The sequence below is a fragment of the Heterocephalus glaber genome, unplaced genomic scaffold (genome assembly GCF_053883595.1).
Source record: "Heterocephalus glaber isolate CG9 unplaced genomic scaffold, H.glaber_assembly_v1.0 deba00001610, whole genome shotgun sequence".
NCBI classification, from domain to species: Eukaryota; Metazoa; Chordata; class Mammalia; order Rodentia; family Bathyergidae; genus Heterocephalus; species Heterocephalus glaber.
In genome coordinates, this window is record NW_028258381.1 from 23,147,200 (window position 1) to 23,174,059 (window position 26,860).

The window sequence follows — 26,860 nt, forward strand, 5'->3', positions numbered from 1 at the left end:
AGTTCAATCCCTGGTACCAAAAAAAAAAAAAAGAAAAAAGAAAATTTAAAGTCCCATATCCTCCAAGATGCTCCAGAAGTTTTGGAATTTGGATTAGGGATGCTTAGTTAGTAAAGTCTACACAAATATTCCCAGATTTGAAAAAAACTCCAAAAAATTTTAAACACTTCTAGTCCCAGGCATTTTGAAGGATACTCAATCTTTATCATCCCTTTCTTCTTACAGGAAAGAGATCCAAATCAGACATGGTGGTGCATGCCTGTAATCCTAACTATCTGAGAGGCTAAGGCAAGAGGAATATAAGCCTGAGCCCAACCTAGTCAACTTAGTGAGACCCTGCCTCAAAATCAAAAGGGCTTGGAGCACAGCTGGGTTCAATCCCAGTAATGCAAGAAGTGGGGAGGAGGTCCAAGTCTCAGAATGGTTAGTGACTTTGCCCAGGGTCACTTGGCTTGAACATCCATGCCACCAGCCTGGGACTGGACATTCACCTTGTGGGACCTTTTGAAACCTCTTGCAGAGTGCACTGTTGCAAATGAAGGACCTGAGGCTAAGTTTCTCTTCCAATGCAGCTGAGGTGACAGAGAAGCTAGAATCTGATGAGTGCTTGACGCACAAAAAACAGTGAATTCTTCTGGTCTTCAGGCCTCTGTGGCACCCTCTCAGGCCTGTTGGAGGTCTTTCTAGAATGTGGGGGACAATGTTGCCACCCACCACTCCTGATGTGAGCTGAATTAGATTAGAACTGCATTCATTACTCTGTCACATTCAGGGTAGCTTCTCTCCTAGGGACTTGTAAGAACCGAGAAAATAACTTCTTAGGTTGATAAATTGGCTCACCAAGTTTAATTGGTAACTGTTAAAAGTTCACTTTTAATTTTAAACTTTTTCTAGTTAAAGTCTTATTATAACTTAACAGTGGGTGACTACAGAATGATTAAACAGCCAAGTTTATTATGTGAAGTTTATAATTTTGATACTCAGTGCCTTTTATCAACAAGGCTGCCATTCAGAAGTGAAAATTCATAAGACACTTTCCGATGGGGAGAGTCTTTGGAGCAGACAAGAACACAATAGAATAAAAAAGCTATTCAGGGACTCCCCAGATCCCCACCAAAAGACAGATTTCTAACAGATAATGGCTTTATTGAAAAATGACTTACATATGATTCACCCTTTTAAAGTGCACAATTCAGTGGTATTTGGCAGGTACACACGTGTGCAACTATGATCACTGTCTTACTCCAGAACATTTTTTTATCATCCACATGAGAAACCATACACCCACTATTAGTCACTTTCCCCCTACCTTCCCCTAGCCCCCGGCAACAGTAATCTATTCCCTGTGCGATTTGCCTATCTTAGCCTTAGAAAGTGAATCATGGCATTTTGTGTCATTTCTTTCATTTAGCATAATATTTTCAAGTTTCATCTGTGTTGTAGCACGACTCAAAGTCCTTTTTTGGCTGAATAATATTCTATGGTATGCATTGACCACATTTTGCTTATTGATTCATCTGCTAGTGGGCATCTGGACTGCTTCTACATTTTGGCTATTCTTAATCACACTGCTGTGGATATATTCGTGTTTTGGGGAGTGTTTTTATATACCTAGGAGTAGAACTGCTGAGCTATGGGGTAATTCTATATTTAGCTTTCAAAGGAATTGCCAAAGAAAGACAGTTCTTAAATTCCTTTATTTTTTAAACTTTGAACAAAAAATTATATAAAACTGAAGCATCAAATAAAATTTTATTTATTATATCTGTCTGTTTGGGAAATGAATCTTATAGAATGATGTAATTAACATTTTTAAAATTTCTTCTGCTTTTGAAAAAAGACTCCTGCATGAATGCTATTAACTTGATTGGACATCTTATGCTGCAGTGACTCAGTGTCCATGGGATTGAAGGTACAAGACACAGCTCCTTGAGGCTGAGAAGTGGGAGAAAGTGACTGTGATAGAGCTGATGACTCAGCAGAGGGGCTGCACCAGCTTCTTCATCCGCAGACAGGCAGCCTGCTTATGGCAAAAGGTGTGCGAGTCCATGGCACTGACCACTTGGGCCCCTGTCTTCCAGCTTGGAGACTCCCTGGCCACCCACTTCCCTTGCCAAGGGGTCAAGTTTGTCAGGATGCAACTAGCCAGTCCTCCTCCCTAAAAGCCATGGTTTGTTAAATCAGTGCTGTAGGTCTTCAATGCAGCCAGCTCAATGTGCACAACATGACACAGGAAAGTGATGGGGGTGTATGTACTAGGTTGCACGTGGTGGTCTCGGACTGAAACAAATAAGAAGCCTGAATGTCAAACTCAAGTCATACAGGCCCTTATGGCCTGGCAATTTGTCAAAAACAAGAGAAGTACTGAGAGTTCAGCAGTACATACACACACATGTGCATGTGTATATATATGCTGTTTGGGAGTTTGAAAAGCATCGAGGTGGCATGTGGCCCAGTGTGACTATAACCTTCTCCTGAATACATGCCTTATCCAGGACTCCTGCAGGGCCTGGACACCCTTCAGGCACTACCCAGCCAGCCCTATAGCCTGTGTGTGACATGTCCACTGGAGTGGCCACTTTATTTTAAGTGACTCTCTTTTTCCAGACTGAGTCACTCCTGTAGCATCTATAAAAAGCTGCCGAGGAGTGACTAAATGCACTTGAGTCCTGGCCATGGCTATATATTACTGCTTCCACTGCCTCCCCTTCCTTTGGCTCTCCTTCTTTCAGGGAGCGGGAGACACATCTTAAAGTCCACAGTATCTTCCCATTCTTCGTCTTCCTCGCCTCCACAGAAAGTAGCTGCAAAGGAGATGGCAGTAGGCCCTTTGCTTCGCAACTGACCTGGCAAAAACTTACTTCCTCCTGATCATAAAGAGTAGAGGCCCTTTCCCAATGCCACCTGCCAGAGCCCAGAAGGCACTAGAAGATCTAGTCCTTGTGATGATGGCGCAAGATGTCATTCCAAGTGGTCTCTCAAAACACATCCCAAGCCTGACTTTTTACAACTGTTGCCCAAGCAGTAAAATCAGAAAAACACTCCAAGCTCAAGGTAGAGAGACCAAGGTAAGAGCTGGCACTCAGGAAATAAAGCCAAGGAGTGACTGTTATGGCAGTGCCACAGACAACACTCCCTGTCACAATTTGGGCACTCTGGGGCAGGTGGGGGGGGCCACGGGAGCTGCAACTGGCATTACACTGGGCTCACCTGCCCTGGGAGGGACAGTGAGGAGGAAGAAGGTCTGCCCCTAAGCCTGACCCCCAGGCAGCTGGGCCCCATATAGTCAGGGCTGGAGGTGACCTCTGCTACTGACTTCAGGAGCAAGGGAAGGTGATGTGAAAACAACATCATGTGCTGCTGGTCAGGACAGATGCACGAAGCACAGACACAGAGACTGCGAATTTCATAGACCAGGCGTCAGTAGATTCATGCTCCAGTGAGCAAGAGATGTTTAGGCAAAAATACACCAGGAAAAAATGATCAAGCAGTGTCCAGTAGGGCAGCCTGGCTTTCTGCACAGCAGCAGCATGGCCCACTGCCAGGGAAACAAAAATTACCCAACAAAGCCTTACAAACAAATATCCTAGAAACAATCTGGGGAAGAGCTGAACATGGTGACATGACCAAGATGTACCCCAGGACAGTCTGATGGTGAAATCACTGCCCCTAAGAATGCTACTCTCCCTCCTTTCTTCCAGGGAAAGGAAGGGAATAGCACAGAAGCAAAACAAAATGAAAAGTATGCCCAGGCTCTTTTGCGGGTCAGCCTTGTGCAAAGACCACTCATGTGGTAGTCAACCATCACCCTTCAACAGCACAGTCCTGAGTCAAGACCCACGGCACAGGACTGGTGAGACATACACCTTGGGGCACTCCGTCTTCAACCTCACTAGCCACTCTGCCCACGTAACTAACTACCTGCAGCAGAGCCAGTGAGCTCCACTGTAAGTCAGTGTCTGAGACTCCACTCGAAGGGCCTCTGCTACACAGAGCCATTATGTGGGCTCATCTCATCAAGGAGTCAGTAAGAACACAGCCTCAGCAGCCAGTCTGCCTAGGTTTGAGTCCCAGGTCAGCCAAGATGTAGGAATGGGACCAAACTTTGGTCTGAAAAGCAAATGTCAAGCACAACCAAATGGAAAAGCAAGAAAAAAGCAATTCCTTGGTAGAAGAATGAAACCCTGGAGCCATCCTCTTGTGATACCTGATGAGAAGTGACTCAAGGTTTCAAGTGCTTGTGGTCTTGCCTATCCATACAAACCCAAGACCAGAAACCCAAGAAAAGGCCACTGGAATCATGCTGGCAGGAATGGGAGCTCAGCCGGCACCTTGGTCAAACCAACAAAAAAGCAGCTGTGTGTGGAAGAAATAGTTTTATAGAGTGGAATAGTTTTACAGAAAGGAAGTTTTATAGAGTGGAAGCCAGGCTTTTGGCTTGTACTGGAATACACACTTTCTTCCTCTCTCTTTTCTCTTCCTTTTCCCCCTTGGTGCTAGGGATTGATCCCAAGGCCTTTGCACTGAACTACATTCCCAACCCTTTTTATTATTCTGAGAGAGTATCAACTAAGTCACAAAGTTGCCCAGGCTGGGCTCAAACTTTTGATCCTCTGTCTCCCGGAGTGAGGGATCACACCTAATACTACCAGGCTTCCAGAAAGCTGTTGTTTGCTCTTGTACATTCTATGGCCAGGTTGCAGAGTCCCTGGTCACAGCAGGGGTGACCCCATCCCTCCATCCATCTCCTGCTCCCCAGCACCCAGCTCTAAGGCAAGGGCTCAGCTACTCTGCCCAGCAGTCTGACCCTGGAGTGTCTCTGTCACCCACTCAGAGTTCTGGAGCCCCTGTCTCCTCCCTTGCTTATCTTCTCCCTCCTTGGGCATGAGGAGGCGATGGGTGACAGAGGACACAGGGAGGGTGAAGAGAAGGAAGATGAGGAGGAGGAGGAGGTGTAAAAGAGGAAGAAGAAGGAAGAAGGCTCAAAAAGCAGAACTGACCCTGAGTGCAATGGTGCATGCCTATAATCCCTGCTATTTGGGAGGCTGAGGCAGGAGGACACACAAATTCCAGAAGCCAGCCTGGGCAACTAAGCAACACACTGTCTCAACAATAAAAAATAAAGAGTCAGGGATGTAGCTCAGTGGTAGCTATATTCCCAGGAACAACAACAAAAAGGGAGAACTGTTTATCTATACAGAGGGTAACTGAGCCATCTGTGGTTTCTCCAGAGAAACGTTCTCACCACAGCCATAAGTGTTCTGTGGGGAAAGTGCACAGTCAGAAGATGCCAGCTATGCGATCTCAGCACTCAGCATGCGGCATCGCTCTGTTCTACTGCCTGGTGAGAAAGATAAGAAACTTTTAAGAACAGGGATAGGATTTTCTCCCCAGGGCCAAACCATCTGGCACATGGAAGGTGTTCCATAAATATTTGTAAAATGATTAACTGTTATTATAAACCAACTCTGGGAATACTTTAAGCTGAAACTACCTATATTTGTTCTAGTTTTTTTCAAAGTCCCTGATCTGGCTCTGTAAAAATCAACTGCCTCTAACACATTATGTAGTTGAGTGTTTGAAGTTAATACTAATAATAAATACTCACTGGGCTCTAGGTGCCAGGACTATATGGAACCCCCCCCCATTTATCTATACATGCATTGCACACACACGTGCTTATACACACATGCATGTGGGCACACATACACACATGTATGCACATGCTTGTACATACAGCAACGCTATGAGCTGGGTCTTGGCATTACATTTTTCATAGATGACAAAGCTGAAACTTTGTCCAAAGACACACAGCAAGTAAGTCACTGGCAGTAAAACATGGGAAAAGCAACAGACTCGAGAAATGTTTTGCCATCTATTAGGTTCTACTAGGTGATTATTAATTCAATAAGGAATGAATGTTTAGTCAAAAAACATCTGGGCTGGGAATTTAGCTCAGTGGTTCCGGCACCTGCCTGGCAAGCGCAAGGTCCCGAGTTCAATCCCCGATACCAAAAAAAAAAATATATATATATATATTATATATATATGTAATATATTATATTTAAATATTTAAATGGTTTTTCTTAGAAAGGGACACTTGTTGATGTAAAGAAAACGCATAAAACTTTATTTGTAGAGTAACTAATCTCTTTCAAATTAACCACAATTTTTAGATTAAAAAAAACACAAGATAAAACTGAAACCTAAAACATTCATTCTAAACAAAAAATCAAGGCTCCAGCTACGTCAGGCCCCCTTCTGGATTCCTGGGGCTCCTCATACTTGTTAGAGCCTTGGCTAGCCACATAGCACCCCAGCTACTCAGCCCCTCCCACAGCTTTCAAGGTCCCCTTTCTGACCCTGCCACCTGCCCATCTGGGCGCAGCCTTTCCCTCCTGGACTGGCAGTCTTCCCGGTCACCCGTGAAAAGGGTCAATCTAAGAAAACATAAGCTTTGTTGAGGGACCAAGTCTTACTCCTTTCTGAATTCTCAGGGGGCCTAATCCTCCATATAACAATTCCATAGACACTACACAGAAAATTTCCTCTCTTCCAGATAAAAAATAGACAGGGATATTTTCATCAGGAATTAACATACATGGCATAACACCAGCAAGAAGATGACCAGCCCTGCCTGGCTTGCCCTGCCCTGCCCTGCAGGCTGTCCTGGGGCAAGGGCCTGGTCCTCACTGGGCCAGCAGCAGGAGAGGACCATGCTATGACTACAGTGAAGGGATGCCTTCCCACATGATAAATCAATATTCTTTTACTCCCTGAGCAAAGCTCTAAGCAACCTTCATTTTCACACTCAAAGTCTGGAAGTACTAGCCATGGGACAGGAGCCTGCATGTGGCTACCCCCAGGCTTCCCAGAAACTTCCACCACAGGACTCTCCCCAAGTGGAAGATGCCAAGTGGATACCAGCCTTGACCACTGGCAGAGGCTGGGCCAGCAGCACATAGATGATACTTTCATTCCTTCCAGGTTCAACCTAGGGTCCCCTTCTCCATGGAAGACAAAGTCTAAAGGTGAGATCAGAAAAGAAATGCCCCAATGGCATTTACCAACCAGCTGCTTCCCACTTAAGCCTTTTCTGTTTCTAAGGATTAGGAGAAGATAAAGATCCAAAGTGCAAGGCTGGGTTTCCTTGAGTAAGGAGCATGGCCTTCAGCACAAGCCATGTAAGCTAGTTCCTAGTTTCTGAAGAACAAGCCCTGCTTAGGTGCTTAGATGTAGGGACAAGGCTCAGTTTTGTCAACATCTGTCAACCCAGCATGAGGCAATGGATAGCCAGGCAAGAACACACCTCACTGTTACTAGCCAAGGAGGAGTCTGGACCCTGAGGAAGCACAAGAAGCTAGCTCTCTGCTCCATCATCTTTGCAGTAAATAGGACAGACTATGCTTCTTTACCCTCTGTCTGTGGTCCTTCTTCTGGTCTGCTATGGAAATCCTTGGACATAGGATGACCAAGGGAAGGGTGGTGAGAAAACAGCCAGCAGGTGGTATGGTACTCATGGCTAAGAGCTGTCCACGAGATGGACCTGAAGAGAATTGACTGGAGAAACAGAGTCAAGGCTGAGAGCCAAGGAAACCACCACTCCCTCCAGCGGGCTCACACTGAAGCATCCTGAGGCTTGAGGCAATCAGAAGGGGAAGTTCTATCCTGAGTCCCTAGTTTTCTCCTGTCTTTACTCATGGCAAGGCCATCTCCCAAAAGCCACATAGAGGGTGGCCACCCTAAGAACCAGTAAGTCCTATCTGCATTTTGTGTCTAATAAAACTTTTCAAGAATATTATATCACAAATTAGGGGCATCTGCTCCAGAAAGTGGCTTTTCCTCCAAAGCTGTTCTGTTGTCCTACCTGGAAGAGCCATAGAAAACTTGAGTGGCCTGTGGCAGCTACAACTCACTCACATCCCATTGGGCTGGGTGGGAGCCCCAGGGCACAAGATTCTGGCAGGCTAAATCAGCTGTGCCCCAGAGAGCAATTCCCGCACCTGCATATCCCTCTGGAGCTCTTTGCGTTCTCTACATTTCTTATTAATCTGTGAAAAGCACTGAAGGAAATAAGGGACCCTGAAGACCGACTAGAAGGATGCTGCTCTAGCCACTCTAAGCACTGGCCTCCCCACACATATAAGAAAAACCAAAAGCAGTAAAGAGCACATTCACAGTGCCCTTTACAGTGTACTTCAAGAAACGTTTAAAAGGCGAAGCAGATGAAACGACTGTTTTACAAGAAATACTGGCAAGAAGCCAACCTTGAATGCATGTACCTGAGACACTCTGCTACCCAGCACTGGGGAAGCTGGCCCAGAGGTCTCAGGCCCCACAGTGTCCCTTAAGATCTAAAGGGCCACTGACTGGGATGAGCTTGAGTGTCTAACATGTCTGCACTCCTGGCCACATGCTCTCATATGCCCAGCGTGTTCAATGTTTGCACATGGAATTAGCTGGTGCTTTGAATTTTCTGGACAATCAATCAACCACAATGTCTCCACAGCCTATGTGGGGACATGCAATTTGCTCAGATGGGGCTGGGACAACAGAAGAAAGAAGTGGGCAACTTGCCCTGCCTTCATCTGCTGAAACACAAAATGCTTATATCACGTGTTCTGAATATGTTCCAGAATGCCAAGACCTTTCCAAGAGCTCACTGAGGAGCTCCGCCTCACCTCTGGAGTGTTCTTCTTGAACTCTCGGCTCTGCTCAATGAGCCGTTTTCTGGACTGCTCACTCTCATCTTGCCGGTTTGCCAAAACTGTTGCAGTAGCATCGAGTTCTCTCTGTGAAGAGACACAAAAAGAATAAACAAGATTGTAATTGCACATTCTACTATGGGGATCATGTGTACATTTGAGCAGAATGCTAGGGAAAACCCCAAGACTCCAGAGGTTAACAAGCTTGGGCACAGTAGGGCTGGGGGACAGCAGCAAGGGCAGCGAGCACAGTTCATCCACCCCACATGCATCCCACTGGCACTGGCCAGAAGAAGCCAAACTTGCTTGACACTGGACGTGCTAAATAAATGATCGCCTATGACGCAAACGCAAAAACAGTCCCCAGCTAGAACCAGCCAGTGTCCCCATGGTGTCCTCCCTGGAACTGCTCCTTGTCTGCTCTTGGCAGTATCTTTCCGGTCATTCTCCTAGTTATGGTTTCCTGCACAACATGAGCATTCTGTCTGTTCTAAAAGAACATGGGCCTGGGACCTTAGGCAGTCACAAATATTTACTGCGAGCTCACTTTAGACCAGGCATCATGCTCAGGACCATTAACCTGTTATTATTAGTTTGCAAGAGAGCCTTTTAAAAGACAAATGCCAAGAATAATTATTTACCATATCTTGTAAACTTTTCAGGAGCACAGCACTTGGCAGTGGCAGTAATTCTCAAAAATATCTAAATTTCCTTGGACTCTAAGGATCACCAGGGCTGGGTCCCCAGAAGAGGACTTGCCAGAGTGGTAGGCTCTGGGCTCTGTTGTACATGGTAACTGACACTCTCCGTAGCCTTGGAGATTCCGGGAGGAGCTCCCAGGAGGAGCTGTTCCAAAGTAGCCTGGGGCAGATGGGCCTGGGCTGGTGCTCCAGGCTCATGGCAAGAGCACAGGCCATGTGGCCATCACAACTGACAGCCCTGATGTCTCACTGAGTGGCTTCAGCTACTGAGGATAGCAGCTCACTCTGCTTAGGACTCAGGGTGGCTGCTCCATATTGGTGTCCCCAGAGCAGGGCCCACCACCTTGCAGCTGAGCATAGAAAGGGCCTAATAAATAGAAGCTGAAAGACCAAGGAGGCCATCCACTGATACCCAGGGTGCAAGTTGGAGTCCTTCTCCACCCACTGCCTGAAATGACACTGAAGTGACTCCTTTTTGGTGGAAACAACCCAACAGGCCTGAAAGCCCTCCTGGGAAATGCTGCATTAGTACCACTTTGGGGTGGCCCATGGCCAGACATGATGACAGAGAGCTGGAACAAACATCCAGTGTGCTGTCAACTTAGAAATCACAGACAGTTTAAAAAAGGGGAGGGGGCAAGGGACTGGAGGGGAAGAGATGCCACCACGGCACACTCTTCTTTTAGTATTTCTGGCATAAAAGCAAATCTTGGGCAAACAAGTCCAAAAGAATAATGTGGGCTAGCATTCAAGAACAGATGTCAAAGCTATTGCAGAAAAGAGGGAAACACTGAACATTTTGATAGACCACATTTGAAACACATCCCAGTTAAGAGAAGGCAGGGGAAAAAGAGCAACCATCACCCATGTGGGAAAGTAGGGATAGAGAGAGAGAGGAGGGAGCAGCCACAGATAAGCAGAAGGCTTTCAAAAATATAAACAATCTGGTAAGGAGGAGGACTTAGACATCTATATTTAAGCAGCAGCAGAAGAAGTTATAAAAGGAGGCTTCAAGAAGGAAGGAAAGAAGCCAATATTGAAATATGACAAAAACGAAAAAAAGTTGATGTTTCATTCCAATCACACACAGACACAGAGAACTTGGAGAAAAACAAAATGAATGCTGACTGCTTTCAATGAGGACCCTGCTGCCTCCAGCGCCCACGGAGGCCTAGGACAGGGGCACCAATCAGTGGCATCTGCTGGCTTCAAGCAGGTGAGACACTGGTCCAAGACTTCCTACCTAGCAAGTGGAGCGGGGGAAAGGTTTTCAGGGATGTCACAAGAGCACACGGTCTGCAAGACCCTCTGTTGTCCCTGCCCCCCATCTGGCCCTCTGGCTCTAGGGTCTGTCCCAGGCAGATGGGTCAGGAAACCTGAGCTGAACAGGTGGCCTGGTGGAGGTAACCCACCTTGATCATGGCACCAGAGAGCCGGCACACCTGAGGCCCTTCTGCCGGCAGTCGGGGACTCTGCAGGGGTCCACTGCGCTCCATGCCCCATGCTTGCAGACATATGTGAGCTGACATGAGGAGCCAATGGGGGTCTCCAAATTTAACACCATGCTGCCATCCGCCACCACAGAAACAGATTGGCACAGTGAGGAGGAGGGACTGAGCTTCCACAGATCTGCTATGCTGCCACTACCCCAGATGGGGCTGGTCAAATTTAAGGCTTAGACTCTAACCAAGTCCTTTAAAAGCCAAACTACAGCCCAATCCTTCTGAAGGAAACCAAGGAATTCCTTTCTCAGGCTATGGGGACAATGTAGAGGTAAGAGATGGCTTTTAAGCATAACCCAAATATCATTTTATCATCTACAAAGTCAGAGTGTCAAATATGACAACACATTAACAAAGAAATCTAATGTGTTGAGGGGAAGGGAAGGGGGCCCTGAAATACAGAATCCTCAGCCTATGAGTCATAGGTCACAGTAAACAGGAGCACTAACAGTCCCCACATCTGAAAGGCATTAAGTCAAAATGAGTAAAAAGCTGGAACCAACCTAAAATGTCCAGCAAACAGCATATATGACATGGCTACTCATGGGCCATTCTACAGTGGTTAAAAAAATACATGTACTATATGGGACGGGACAGTCCTCAAGACCTATGTATGCAAAGATCAAGACCACCCAGGGAAACTTAGCAAGATCCTATCAAAATAGCAGAAAGAGCTTGGGCTCTAGCTCAGTGGTAGAACACCCTTGGGTTCAATCCCCCACACTGCAAAAGCAAAACAAAACAAAAAACAAAGCCAAGTATCAGGTAATGTCAGCACTGCTTAAAAGATTATCTATATATATGCCAGTACAGGGCCCAGTGATCTCCAAAGAGATACCCAAGGAAACTGGAACTGTGCTTCCCCCTCAGGAGGAACAGAGAGGAGGCGATTTACTCCGCAGTATTCATCTTTTGACTATTTTTTGCTATGTGCACATTACATCTAGTTGGACAAATGACACTATATATCAACTTAAAAATCCTGCTAGCTTGATGTGGTGGCATATATCTATAGCTTCAGCTAATTGAAAGGCTGAGACAGGAGGATCACTTGAGACCAGTAACTGGAGGCCAGCCTAGGCAACATAAACATAGCAAGATGCTATTTTAAAAACATAACAACAAAACCCCTGCTAATGAGAAAGTGTACATACACATATACCTATAGAAATATACTTTACAAGATGTATAAAAGACACGTGCCTCTTTTAGTCCTGGTCTCAAAGTCTATCTGTGAGGGCAGAGGCCTGGAGTGGACGGTCTGCTTCTGATGATTCAAAAAGTGAGCTGAGTGTACCTCAGTGAGAGTGCTTGCCTAGTGTGTGCAAGGCCTTGGGCTCCATTCCCCACACACAAATAAAGTGAGGTGAGCACATATTGTGTCAAAACAACAGCTGTTTCCTGTCTAATGTCCTGCCCATTGGCCAGTCCTGGGTTCTGGGGTGGCAGCGATGGGGAGGGGAGCAGTAGTCATAGCCAGTCACAGAAACACCACCGGGCCCCAGACAGAATCTTCCAGGGCAGAACAGGCAGGCCCTGGACTCCACAGCCCAGGTCATGGCAAGGTGGCAAGGCTGGTAGCAAACCCACCAACACTGAACCCGGCATTTCTAACAAGATCAAAAGAGCTGGAAAAGTTAGAGAAAATTCTAATTTTGACAGGTGCCTAACGCAGAAAGGGTGGGTTTTAGTTCAATGTGGTCACTGGATGGTTGATATCAGGCAGAAAGCCAAGGTCGAAGGGGGGACCTTGGCTCTGGAACCACATGGCCCCTGGGCAGCCATGCAGCTGGGTCCACCACATACCTCAGCACTTGCTGGCCTTGCTGGCTCAAGTGTGGTCTCCATCAATGTTGTTCTCTTCATCTCTCAAGGCTGCCCCACAAATGGGCTCCAGAAGAGCTTCCGGAACTGAGATAGGCTCAAGACCCACAGGGGGATCTGACCAGCTCTCACTGAGTGGATGGGCTCCTGACATCTCCCTTCCTCTGGGAACCTGGGGGCTGCAGCACCTGGGCCTCACTTATGCTATGGAACTAGGGTATGGTGGATGACAGCCCTGTTTTCCTCAGATTAAAATCTATGCAGTGCCTTTTCTCCATGTCTAGCAGATATCAAAGGGCATAGCTCCTAACAGTCTATGTTTCTCTCTGCTGGGACTCCAGCCTTTCAGCCAAGTATTAAAGATACATTCAAACAAGATGAGATTAAAAAACTACCACATGACAAGCTATTTAAAAGAAATTGCGGAGAATTTTTTAAAAAGTAGTCCCTTAATGTCAACAATCAATCTACAATTGCTCACCTTAAAAGGACATGTGTCAGGTATGTGTTGTAACCAGGGACAAGGTGTATCCTCAAGCCCCCTTTTCCCCAATTCTGCTGAGACTCTCTTCCTCTGAGCCAGGTCAGGCCTTTGAGCACTCTCTGCAAGGTACAGGTCAGGTGCTGATATTGTAAGTCTTCTCTGGCCTACAAAGGAGCCTCTTCACTCTACTATCATCCCTGGGCCATGGCACTGGCAATATAAGCAAGGTACTTTCTCTAAATTCTACTTTTAATCCAAAGAGTTAGTGCATTGACGTTCCTTGGGACTATCAACTCATCAAATAGCATAACCCACAGAGAAATTTCAAATGACTTTATTAGTTAAAACTAAGATGACTTGTGCACAGTGGAAAAGGCCAACAGAGTTTCTGCATGGGCAGTCCATAGGGCATTTTTGTTGTTAACAAAACAGTAACAGAATCATTTGGACAAACAGAAGGTGTTCTGGTTAGAAATGGTGAGGGCCCAGAGCCACCTACTACTAGCCTTCTATCACTTCCTCCAGCCCCCCACTCATAAGGTCTGGAGGTGGGGGTTGGCTTGGTGGTAGAATGCTTGCCTAGCATGTGTGAGGCCCTGAGTTGGATCCCCAACACTGGGGAAAAAAAATTGAAATATGTGTCATCTTTTATAGGGCAACATCAGAAAATCCTGGATATAATCCCTACAACAGCCTGTTGGTTGTGGTCAAAAGACTTCTTCTCTCTGGAGACAATTAAGATAATGCATCTTAATTTGTGGTACCTTAAATGCTATAACAAGGTAATTTTTCTGTACTATATCAGAGCCTCAGCCCCAAATTCATTCTGCTACCAGCATCCTCAACCAAAGTGGGAACTCTGGGAATGCTCAGATGAATTAGAGGCTGACCCTGGCTGGCAGATGGTCGTGGTCCAGCAAAGAAAACCAGGTAAGTATAAGAGATCAGCAACACAGAAGGAACCAAGCTGGTGTAACAAAAACAGGAAAAGATGAGGAGAGAAAGTCAGGAAAAGGTCTGTAAGTTTTTGTGAGGGGCACCCATCTTCACTGGGGTCTGTGGACCAATGGGCTCAGCCCCATCATCACAGGTGAAGATAGGGAGCTTTGTCACAGCTGCGTAGGCAGACAGTGGGGACACAGCAAAGTGCAATGTGGAGCAGAAGCAAGCCTGGCTCTCACATGGTAGACAGGGACTAAAAGAGCTGTGAACAGACAAGCAGGAGGGGGAGCCGTGCTCAATTAGAAATCCAAAGACCACCTCCCAGAAGTTGTTCCACCCAGTGATGAAGCTACCTGTTGCTAATACACAGACACAGACACAGGGGAATTCTCTTGAGAACCTGACTAAAGGTTCTGGCAGGGGAGTGCAGCTACTCATATACCCTTGACCAAGGAAATGGTCCTCCTCTTATCAGGGGTGGTTGTCCTCTTCGACTGAGCACACAGCTTCCAGAGGGACATACATGGAGCAATGAGGGAGGAAGGGGACACTTGCCTAGCCAGCCAGATCAGCAGAATCAACCTTGGTGATCAATGGGGCGATAGCTAGATCGCCCTCACAGCCACAGAGGAGTTCTCTGAAGGCTTCACAAGCATCAAATCCCTTACCATGCAGAGGGAATGAGAGGCACTCTCTTGGAAGTGTGGAGGGCCTTCCATATCTATATGTGAGCACATTTATGTGAGCATGCCTACTAAAAAGTAAACACTTCTCTTTTGAAATCTCCCTTTCCTCATAATAAATCCTAGGCTTTTAAGGACCCACAAGTACCTAGGAAGACCTCACCCCCAGCAAGGTGCCCCCAGCCATCTGGTCTCTTCACAGAAGCCTCCATTTAACAGAGAGTCTCACAGTATCCCCAAAGTCAACATCATCATTTCTAATTACATATCACTACTTTATAAGTGGAGCACCAAGTGCATATATTTTTACAAACCCTGAGGCATATATTTTTACAAACCCTGAGGCTCACCCAGCACCTTCCCCCATACAACCTGTAGCTCATGGCTCAGGCTGTGGCCCCCAGTTCCATGTTGTTACACATGTGGGCAGAGTGGACACCCTGGCTCAGAAACCACAGTCCTGTGGAATCAGGCTGACCACCAATGGAGACCCTCAGGAACAGCAAGCAGCAGCACAGATGGGCCAGTTAGGAGGGGAGACCCATGCCAGAACCACCCAACCACACACCCACCCCCCCAAACTATTGGCTCCAAAAGACCTGGCAGGGAACTGGGGTCAGGGGTTCAACATGAGACCGGAGGGAAAAGGAATGTCTAGAGACGAAAAACTGGACTCAGAGCACACAAGGAGATGTTGTGCGCTGGATGTGCCCAAGGAACTTCATAGGAAGTCTGACCAGGAGGAAGCCCCTTTGCTCCTTCAAGGCCATGTAGTGGGGGCCTGTAAGGTGATCCAGACACAACACCCCTCCAAGAAAGGGGACACACCACACCAAAGCCCCCTAAAACCTTGCCATTATTTGTTCTAGAGCCCTCAATGGTATCCTTGGGGGCCTCTGGTAAGACCACCCAGGGCCTCTAGCCTTGCCCAGGCACGCTGGCCTCCACTGTGTCTCTAGATGGCTGGCTCCCCTGCTTCCCCCAAGCTTCTGCATTTTGCCCACAAAGGGATCCCAGCCCTTTGCAGGGCACTGGGGCATATCACAGGTAGGAGGGGATGTTTGCTAAATAAAAGAATAAGCTAAAAGTGGGGGAAGGTGAAGTAAAATATACTAACTGCTATAACAGAAGTCCAGAAAAAAATACAAAATGGGTTTGGAAGAGAAATGATTATGTTTGCTTGGGAGAAAATAAGAAACAGCTTCATGGGGACAGAAGCATTAGAGCTGGTCACCCGAGGAAGAGGGCTGGGTGGGGAAGCAACCAGGTAGGGAGACCCATGAAAGGGAAATGGGACAAATTCAAGGACTGGTGAGGCTTCCCATGGGGAAGAGAGGCAGCTGCAGGAAAACAGCACCCAAGTCTGAGGCTGCGTGTGGATGCAGAGAAGTCTGAGATGATGCAGGAGGCCATGGGGGCTGAGCAGGAAGGAAATGGGATGATGGAGTCAGCTTCTAAGGTCTCACAGCAGGACAGGAGGAGATGGAGAGCAGGAAGAGGCTGGAGATCAATAGTTTCCTTTAGCTCAATCTCATAAGACATCAGGTGGAACCTCGGAACAGTGCTACTTGTTAAAAATCAGGACAGTAAGGCTACAGAGGGCCCACCTCTGGTGCCAGGAGGGCAAGTTTCATCATGGCTCCACCATATACAAAGGAGCAAGAGAAAACCAGGGGGCTAGGAAAGTGAACTCCAGCAGGACGGACATTCCCTGATAGATGGGATTTTATCTACTCTACCCTGTACCCTAGCAGCCCTGAGAAAACAGACTCTAGAAGTGACTCTGGGAGGGAATGCCAACTGTCCTCCCCAGGGCAGGACAGGGCAAGCCTGGTTGCTGGCCATACCAGGACAGAGCCCCGCATGTAGTACATGATCAGTAAACACTGGCTGGGTTGGTAGGAGGACAGTAAGCTGGCTGGGTTAGTCTCTCCCTAAGGTTTCCAACCCAGGAAACAAAAACACAGGCAAGAGTGGTGTGTGTGAACAAGTCTGCCTAGATATTCATTTTCCAGTGATCTGGGTGGGGGAGGAGGTGTTAAATAAGAAACACCATGTCCTTCAACCTTTGCTGAGAATCTCTGTACAGGGCAGTTAGCTGTCTTCTCCTTTCCTCAGAAATTAGGGCTTGATGAGCAAGTGGACTCCTCCTGGCCTGATCTCACGGCCATAGTGGCTGTTTATAAACGCTGTAGTATGGTATTCCTACTTCAAGGGATTCTGCTCCCCAGCTCTCCAGGGAAGAAGAGATAATGTTCTGGGTCCAGGAGCGGGAGGAGGTGGTAGCAGGGTGGTGGACAGGGAAAGGCAATGAACTCCTGCTCAGAGGGACCAGTATGAATGTGGACACCCAGAGCCTATTAGTGCCTTCAACAAGCCCCTTCATCTGTGGGATGGGTGCAAATGCTATCTGCTCTGGCAAGGATCAGCAAAAAGGTATATAGGAATCCAGTGGGTTTCTGTTACAGCTGTCACTCCTGTTCTCTTGGCCCCACCGAGATCTGCAGGGGAGCAATGACTCCCATAGTGGGCAAAGAGCAGGCACCACTTGGAAGCTGCTTCTAAGGATAAACCCAAACTGCATTGCTTTTTTCCCCTAAATCAGACAGCAAGAAAACACCTAGTTTGTTCAAATTACTTGAGTTTTAAACTATCCCTGGATTTTGCTCTCCAATGGGGAAAAAATGGAAAGGTTCTCAGTTCTTGACCCAGGGACTCAGCCTTGGGTAGGTCTCAGGACCCTCACCACTCAGAGCTCTGTGACCTGGATCAGCTACTTACCTGAAGTGAGGACACACTGATACATACATGGCCAGTCTGGGAGGGACCTTGGCAGTTTCTCTTTTCCTTGTGCTACTCTACTTGAACCCACCAAACATAAAGGTTATTTCCCACACTCTTTTCATTCTTAAAACAGTACTGCATGTCTGCTATGTACTCACTCTTTCTTCATTCTGGGAGGTGACCTGGTAATAACTCCCAATCTCAGAAATTCAAGAGAAACAGTTGAATCCAGTTTACACTTACTGTCTGGGGGCAAAGGCCACATGACTGAAGTCATTGACCACACATCAGGGAAACTGGTGTTAGTGCCTGGAGACAGTGATAGGAGGTGGAACAGAGACAGAAGAATATGGTGTAAAGGAACAGGGACAAAGTAGAAAGAGACAGAGGTGGGAGCAAGATTTCTCAGTGTGTGTGTATACAAGTATAGCTTTATTTTGAACCAAGTGAATATGTTACCTCTTTGGAAAGTTAAGACAAATAAAACTAAATAGACTAGCCTAACAAAAGCTATGAGTAAAAAGTTGCCACACGAACCCTTTTGTGAATTCCTCAGGACTGAGAAATTTGAATAGAGAGCCAATATTTTATTTTTTGTTTTTCACCCCATCAAAAACCCACTATGCAAAGACAAAAATGCCAGATGTATCTACTAAGACTTGCACTACATATAATATTTGCTAGACTCTCATTTAAACAGTGAGACATGAGAGATGGTGTCTTGGGATGCATAATGAAATATACAAGGATCAGACAGCAGAATCGCTGAGAGCAGGCACAGGTGGCCAGAACCAAGGGTGGGAGAGGCATGATGCTTTTCAACTCCAAGAGAGGACTCTGTTTCACCAATTAACTGGACCATATGAAATTTCTGAAAGAGGTCCATTTCTGAGCTACAAAAGTGCCCACTTCATAAGCATGATGCTTCACTGCAGCCTCCTGGCTACATCTCAAAACCACATGAATGCTGCCAGCAGGCTCAGCCTTAAAGACATGAAGGGCTCCAAACAGCAGCAGCTCACCCAGCTCTGATCTTTGGTTTCCCTCAAGGAGCCTGGGGACCCTCCTCTGCTCTTGAGACCTCAGCTGTGCCATCTGGGGGTCTGTTCTTGGTATCTGACATCTCTATTTGCCTGAGTTCTCTATTGCTTTCTCCCTAGGTTTCTCTTGTTCCTGGGTTGAAGCAGAACCCTCTTAGGTGTTTTCTGTGTCCCCAGGCCACACTACCCACCTCCCCCTGAAGAATCCACACTGAAGAATGGAAAGGAGCCCACTATTGACACTGTCTCTCCTATGGGGCTCAGGATGAAACTAGGAGAGAAGTGGCCATAGGAGTTTCACTGCTGTGGTCTCAAAAGAAGGAAACTGAGGACCCACATCCATGTGACCTATCCCTGCTATAAATGCCCTAAGGGATAGCTTCCTTGATATCATGGTTTTTACTATACCTTTTTCACTTTGCAATGGCAAATTTTATACATTATAGATTTTCAGTATATACACTGATGTGATGCACACTTAATACACATTATCTACTGTCATATACATTATAAGAACAACAAAAACTTGTTAAATTAAGAAATGTCCTTGGCTGGGCCTGACGATGCAAGTCTGTAATCCCAGAGCTCAGGAGGCTGAGGCAGGAGGATCACAAGTTCAAGGCCAGCCTAGGTTACATAGTAAGTGCAAGGTCATAGCAAGACTGTCTCAAATCAGGGGCTGGGTGGGGAAGGAAAAGGAAAAGGAAAGGAAAAAGGAAAAGGAAAAGGGAGATAAGAGGAAAGAAAGGAAAGAGAATCAGTCCTTGAAGGTTATTTGGGAGTTCAGGATTAGACATCCATTATCCTTCCTAGCTCATCAAAGGAGGACCTCTCCCCACACCTCTGCTCTGGCTGCAGGACCAAGCTAGATGCCAGAGCAGATACATAAGCCCACACTCCACAGCTACATCAGAATGGAGAAAGCCACAGACCTGAGAGAACTCTAGTGGGCTGACCGGACAACCAATTACTCAAGACTCAAATGAGGAACACATACAGGAACCCTACTACTCAAAATGGGAACCCTGGCTGCAGGGTGCTGTGTGAATGTCAATGAAATTAAAAGTCTGGATTTCTCAGCAGTAGCAGCCAAGCTTAAAGGACCAGTAATCACATGTAGCCAGGGGCAACTGTGTCTGATGATGCATATGGAGATGGCCCCATCAGCACAGGGAGTTCTAGCAGACAGTGCTGGTCTAGTGACCCTGGTCTTGAGGGTAACAGTAGTAGCCAGTGCTAAGCAGACACTGCCACACCATTTCAGGCAGGAAAATGAGGATTAGGTGGGTGTCTGGTTTTGCCCAAATCACCCAGGATGGGGTGGGGCTGAAATCTGAGCCCAGATCTGGGTGACTCCACAGGAAACCACCCACCACCTTCCCCATGCTCCATATGAATACACCTTCTTCAAGAAACAGGGGTGGGGTGGAGTGTAATCAGTTTAAAAAATGAGCCAAGGACAGGGAAGCCATTGTGTTTTAATCTCAAAATAAGTATGCCACTGCCAAAAGGAATAACCCTGATCTCATCTACACTGGTTAAAAATGTTTTCCTCCTAAAGTATTTGTTTCAGAAATAAGCCTTTAATTTGAACACTTTACGAGCCAAAATTTCTGTCTGTTGAAAATATTTATCTCCATTGTTTGGCAAGAATCAATTTGTTAGGGCACCAGCCACTCTGGCAAAGGTTCTCTTCCACTTCTCTGGGAAAATGCTGGCGGCAAAGCTACCCTGCAGCTCACTCACTCACTTTCTCTCTCTTTCTGGGCTACCCCAGCAACAAACATCTGCTAACTCAGACCTGGGCTGTGAATCAAAACAAACCTTCCAGTCAGTGTGTGTGCACTAGGACAGAGATGCTGTGGGAGTCCTTAGGAATATGTAACTCGGCTTGGTAGACTATTGGCTGCTGATGGGTTTTCAAAATCTGAACAGATTGTACTTCATTATTTTGCAAGCGGTAGGAAACTGTAATCCAATATTTTTTCACATGGCCCCATGTCGTAGGGAGCTAGGTCTGCCCTGTCCAGGGCATCAGTAAAGTCTATGAAGCAGCCAGGGCATCTCAGACTCAAGCAGCCCAGGCTCTATTCTGAACTAGGATCCTCCACACTATTTGAATTTGGGCAGGTCACCTGAATCCCTAAGCCTCAGTTTTCTTGTCTATAAAACACACACCTCCTACCTTATCTCCATGGTCACTGGAAAACGACAAAGTAATACTTATCAGTTGGAAAAGCCGCATAGCAGTAGTGCTTATCTTTGTGGATTAAGTACCATCCACCTTACACACTTGGCTCCCTTTTTTCTGGGTACCGCAGGGGTGCGGGGTGCTTAAGAAACAGATCATGAAAGTTAAAAGCAATCACAGTTTGAGGTGAAGTGCTAATAACTTCATTTTGAAACTGTCAGGTTGGGTTTTTTATAAATCACAGCTGTGGCTTGCACCAGAACTCTACCTGTAGCTGTGTTCCCTTCTCACATTTTAATTAGCAAATAAACTCCAAAAAGCTCTCAAAATGATTTTGCCTGGAATTTATAAGTAAAAGTTAAAAGATGCCAAGTAGCTCCCGGGGAAAACCAAACTAGTAACAGACATCTATCAAAGCAGAGCAAGTTGAACAGGAGAGCTTAACCCCAGCCAAGAAATACCACCTCTGAACCAGCTTTGATTTTATTTTTTGCAGTTAGTTTTCGAGATTTTCTGGGCCATGTTCAGTGAGAGGGGTTTACAATATCCTGCCACTGGTTGGGAATTGCTGTCAGCCAGATAGCGCCACAGAATGGCACTTGCAAGACAAGAGGACTGAGTGTCCCCAATGATTCCTGTGCTCTCGCCTACACTACCTCTTCTGGCTGCTAGCAGGAAACCTGGGTGCTGGGCACCAACAGGTCATGCTATATGAGGGGTCCCAGTGGCAGAGACGATGTTTTAAAGGGACCACTTAAATCATCAGTGTCACTGTACCTATTTTAGACTCAAGGGATGCCCAGGGAGGCAAATGCTGATTCAAGAGCTGCCCCAGAGGTGCTGCTGCCACCCATTTGCCCACCTTGGATCCCAGAACTGTAACTCCATCTTCTCCAGAGCTTTCTAAAAGATAGTCGGAGGGGCTCTTCAGTTCAGGCTCTACAGAGCTAGCTAGCAAGCTATTGCTAACTATCTGAACTGTGGTGAAGAATGAAGGCAAACAATTAACAAGCACAACTACAACAAGCCACACTGCCACACAATGGGGCTCTGATATTACTTCAGGCCCGGTACACTAGCCAGTGTAGTGCCCAGGAGAGGGTCCCCCTTCATCTTGGAGGTCTCTTCTGGACTCCCTGGGGGATGGCTCTTTGAGGCAGGAAATCATGCCAATTATAAAGCATTCCCAATCTCTCTATGACTACTCCAAGATCAAGTTCTCATCACCTGCTTTTCTCTAACTCTAGATGTCAGTTCTTAATTACAGACATCAATGAGGTTTTTCTCTATCAGATTCAACAAAGTGACACTGCTTGTTTTAGCCCAGGAATGACACTGCTCTGTGCCCTTCATGTCACTGTGTGTTTCATGACTTCTTGAGGGGTAGACGGAGGAGAGGATCCCCACCTGGCTTGGGGGGCAAAAAGTGGCTCCAGTAGTGTACTCTAGAAAAGGACCCCTGCCATCCTGTCCCATCACCACCTCTGCAGGAATACCCAGAGCTTGGACATGAGGATGGCACTGGGAAGCCACAGGGCCAAGCAGCCTCACCACAGTCTCCAGCTGTGATGTCTGGGCCACAGTCTATGGAGGAACACTGCCTTCCGAGCCAGTGAGCACCGTGTTCTACAGAAAAAAATGTCAACAGAAAAAAATATGCCACAGGTCCAAAATGACGATCAAAGTTAATCTTCAAAAGCAATAGATTATGTTTAGTGTGCTATACTTGCTAATTCTGGAATATACACCAATGTATTTATTGTATTCAGATTTCAGCAAAAGTTGAAACAAACAATGACTTCCCAGTTTCTTTCTAGTATGCCCTGTTCCTAAGTGGTCTGCGTAACTGGTCTCTCTGGTTTCCAGACATCTGCACCAGGATGAAGGAACTGCATGTGACTGGCAAGAGAAAAGGCTCAGTCTGTGCAGGGGAACACTTGACCAGGGAAGGCCTGATCTGTCTGACTGCAAAGACTCACACACAAAAAAAATGTGCCAGGATTCAAAAGGCACTGGATGGAATTTACAAAGGCACACCCATGTGAAAAGAAGTCCATGAAGCCAGAACACCACTCCTGAGGGACAGGTCTCCAGCCCAAATGCTCCATGAAACTGCCATACTTGTACCCACTGACTGTCCACTGACCAACTGCTACTGAGCTTCTAAGCACTACCTGTGGGGGACAGAGGAACAGGGCATAAAAGGGCCTACAAACTGTCCTGGTGCCCACAGAGCTCATGCTTTACACAATGATGGGATAACAGTAAGGGAGAACAGAAAAGGTACCAGGCTGCCTGGGGTGAGACACAGAGAGATGACTTCCTGTTGGGAGGCTCGGGGAAGACCTCACAGGGAAGTAGCTAGCTAGTGGTCATCAAGATTTCATGTGGAGGAAGGAGGGAAAATTCCAGAAGACACAGAATGGGAAAGGGTAATAAAAAATAACTGTAGTGCCAGTCTATAAACTCATTCTTTACATCTCTTGTGGATTTTAACTGCCATGACAATTCCACAAGACACTACTCGGCTCTGAGGTCAAATAGTGAGATCGCAGAGGTGGGATGTCTACATAGGAAACTGCTCCTTCCACTGGACCTCTCTGAAATATAGTGGTAATATGGCTAATGGATGTACCATTGGCAGCAGGAGCAAAAGAAGGCAAACACTGGAGTGTCCTGATTCTGAGGTTTGGGCTGTGTCTTCCCTGTGAAGCAGGTGTAGTCTGTCTTCAGTTCCCCAGGGCTCTCCCGCTGTGCCCTTCTTTCATGCTCACTGATAGGGCAGCTGCCTCGGGTTGCTGGAGACCATCTGTTTTTAACAAGGCAAGCCCCTCACTCATTACCTCAGGCCATAGTTACTAAGCAATGCAGCAGGTGGACCCCAAGAAGACAAGCAGAGGTGCTTCATCAGAGACCTTGAACGTGGGCCTGACCCTGCCAGCAGTTGTGGCATAGGCTTTGATCGTCACTGCCATACTTTGGAAAGACCATGCTGGCAGTGGTAGGAAGAATGGATGAGAGAGAGGAGAAGCAGAAAACAGGCCACTGCAGCTCAGCCAGGACAGGACAGGACAGGACAGGACAGGGGATAGTGTCATGAAGGGTACAGAAATCCAGACCTCCCTCCTGATAAGCAGTCACCAAGTAAAACTTACAATGAACCAGCTTCAGGGAATCGTGTAAATACAGGAAACAGCACCAAGAGGAGAAAACAGGATCTACTAAAATGGAATTGTGAGCCTGGCATCAAGCAGCAGCCGAGATTTCCCCATCTCTGCAACTTTCAGCTTTCACTCTCATCTTCCCCTGCCTCAAATGCTTCAGGGGATCCCAGAGCCAGTTGGCAGCTGACCTGTCAAATCTGACTTCTGGAATAAAAATGGAAAGACTGAGTGGCAGCCGTAACATAGAATTTCCTTGTTTTTATTAGTTTAAGGCTCTTAAACAGTAACTTTTACATTGGGGAAAACTTCTCAAATATGTACTACTTGAAAGAGAGATCCGGTTACCTCTCACATGTTTTCAATCACTCTGCTTGCCAATTTCACTAGTTATCAAAAGGCATTTGTGGTTTAAAGCAGGGGACAGGCTCTCCCTCCAAGGGCATCTACCTTTCCCATGGTGACCTCACCCCTTGGATCCTTGACCTGTTGAGGCTGCTAGGAAGGCCTAATGAACAGGCTAGGGTATGGTACTGGTCCTCACTGGCAAGCTGAATGGGGGTGGGAGAGCAGCGCACTCCACTTCAAACACTGCTGCTATAGCGACACTGGGGTAAGGATTTTGGGGGTTTGTGTTTTATCTTTTAAATAAAACTACTGATAGGGTCAGAGATACAGCTCAGTGGGAGAGTACTTCCCTAGCATGTGTGAGCCCCAGGGTTCCATCTCCAGCACTGCAAACACACACACACACATACACATCTAGCTTCTACTTTACTGTTGTCACTTTCTGAGTATGAGAATGCAGGTTCCTCTTGAAACATACATACAAGATCTCCACACTAGATGTCAATTTGGTTTCTCAATTTTTGACTCCTATATCTAAACTAAAAGACTTGGACTGTCACACTACACTCTGGGCGTTAGTCAACATTGACACTGGGCATGAAAATAGTAAAGCATTTACTAAACCCAAAACAGCAGCAGAGCCTAACTCATTCTTTGCTGTTGGAAATCTCATTAATTTAGCACAGCGCCTCTGAGCTCCAAATCGAGCCCCTTGTTTTTTTCTCACTTTATGAATGTGATGCAGCCAGGGGTGCTGAGCCTTTGAGGGTGTCCAACCACATGATATCTAACAGAGTGATGTGAAACTGTGCCATCATTTGGAGGACAGGGACAGCAGAAGTGGTTTGCAAACTCATTTCAACCAAACGAAACACACTTCTGCCTTCACATACTTATCCTAAGAGGTCTGTCTGACACGAATTCAGAGAAAGGTCTAACAAGAAAGGGCAGGTGGGATGCTGGCTGGAGGGAGGTTGCACTTCAAGACCGTCATCTGAGTGTGGCTCAGCTGCTGTCAAAGTGGCAAAGGGGCCTTTTGGGGATAGGCTTGCCCTTATTCTCTACAGGGACCAACTACTGCCTGAGGCAGAATGGATAATGCTGACTGCTCCTAGGATGGGCGGAAAGTCTATAAATTGCTGATATGAATTTGTTCTTTCCCCACAATCACAAAAAGGCACACAAGTCCTCTGAAACAAAAAACTTCACATTGAGTTTTTTAGGGACACACAGCTCCAAATTTCCCAGCAAAAACATTTTATTTTTAATCAAGCTAATTTTTTCATTTGAAACCTGTTAATTCAATGACTGAGAATTCATCAAGTTTCAGACTGGAATTAATTTTAGCAACTGCTTTATACCAAAAATATTAGTAGATGTGGCTGTGTAACTGGCCTTGCTTCACGCACTGTCACTGTGAAGTCTGAACGCGTGCCTGTCCCTTCATACTGTACAAAGCAAGCTGACAAAGACAGTTTTGGGCGAGCTCACAGGGTCTCCCTGAGGAACACAGCTGTTGGAAGCAATGGCAGCAATTGTTCCTGGGCCTGTCCACACAGAGCTGACTGTGGCTTTCCTGTGTTGCCTCCCAACATGGGGAGAGACTGTCACTTCCCTCTGCCACTTAACCTCCATAAATGCAGGCTGATGACACACCTACTGTGTGCGGCCACTGTGTCTGACATTTCTTTACTCTCATACCTGCATCCTTTTGCCTCAGCCTCCTAGGGTGTTGTGATTACAGGCATGCACCATTTCATTTAGGAAAACCTGCATTCTTAAAGAATTCCAGGGGAAGAAAGACTAAGAGGGCTGCTGACATTCTAAGCTCTCTAGGTAGAATTTCAATAGCTGCCTGCAGCAGCCTGCTAGTCAGGCCTGCACTGCTAGAGATATCACAGACATGGACTTCCCAGCTTGTGTAGGACCATAAGGGGACGAACTGCTGATGGTATGGGTGTCAGTTTCCTTGGGTCACCAGTACAATAAAGCAGGGTCCGGGTCTCAAAGAGCAGAGTGTTGCTAGTGGGTGTCTCTGGCCATCAGCTTGCAGGGAGTGGGTAGAGTTGTCCATGCTGGGTAGGGGGTGAGAAGCAGGTAAGCACAGACAATTTAACAAGACCCTGTCTCAACAAACAAACAAACAAACAAAAAATGGTTGGATATGGCTCAGTGTGAAAGCCCTGGGTTCAATCTCCAGCACTTAAAAAAAAAAGAATGTAGGTTGCTGAGTCTTTCGGCAAGACAGCCACCCAGCAAAGCTCACTGACTTCTAATCCCCAGGAACAAATGTTCTCAACTATCTACGTGAGACACCCCTGTCACATCCACTTCAAAGCCTCAGACTCCTTTATCCCCTATATTATCCAAGCCAGGCAGCAAAACCAATGGTCTTTTTCCCTGTCACTCCAATCCCCAGAGGAAGCACTGAAGGAATCCAATCACCGCCATCCTGAGCAGAGGCCGCTCTAAACTGACCCCTCCTAGCACAGCTG

At 46.6% G+C, this 26,860-nt stretch overlaps 1 protein-coding gene across 20 annotated transcripts in view; it reads right to left on the reverse strand.

Moving 5' to 3' along the window:
* Window positions 1-26,860, reverse strand: part of Cux1 (cut like homeobox 1) — a 374,970-nt gene that overhangs the window by 282,599 nt on the left and 65,511 nt on the right. For all 20 annotated transcript variants that reach the window (XM_004840130.4, XM_021254464.2, XM_004840131.4 and 17 more), the window contains one exon: window positions 8,682-8,792. In XM_004840130.4, the coding sequence (XP_004840187.1) occupies window positions 8,682-8,792 (111 nt within the window). The remainder of the gene's footprint in view (window positions 1-8,681; window positions 8,793-26,860) is intronic.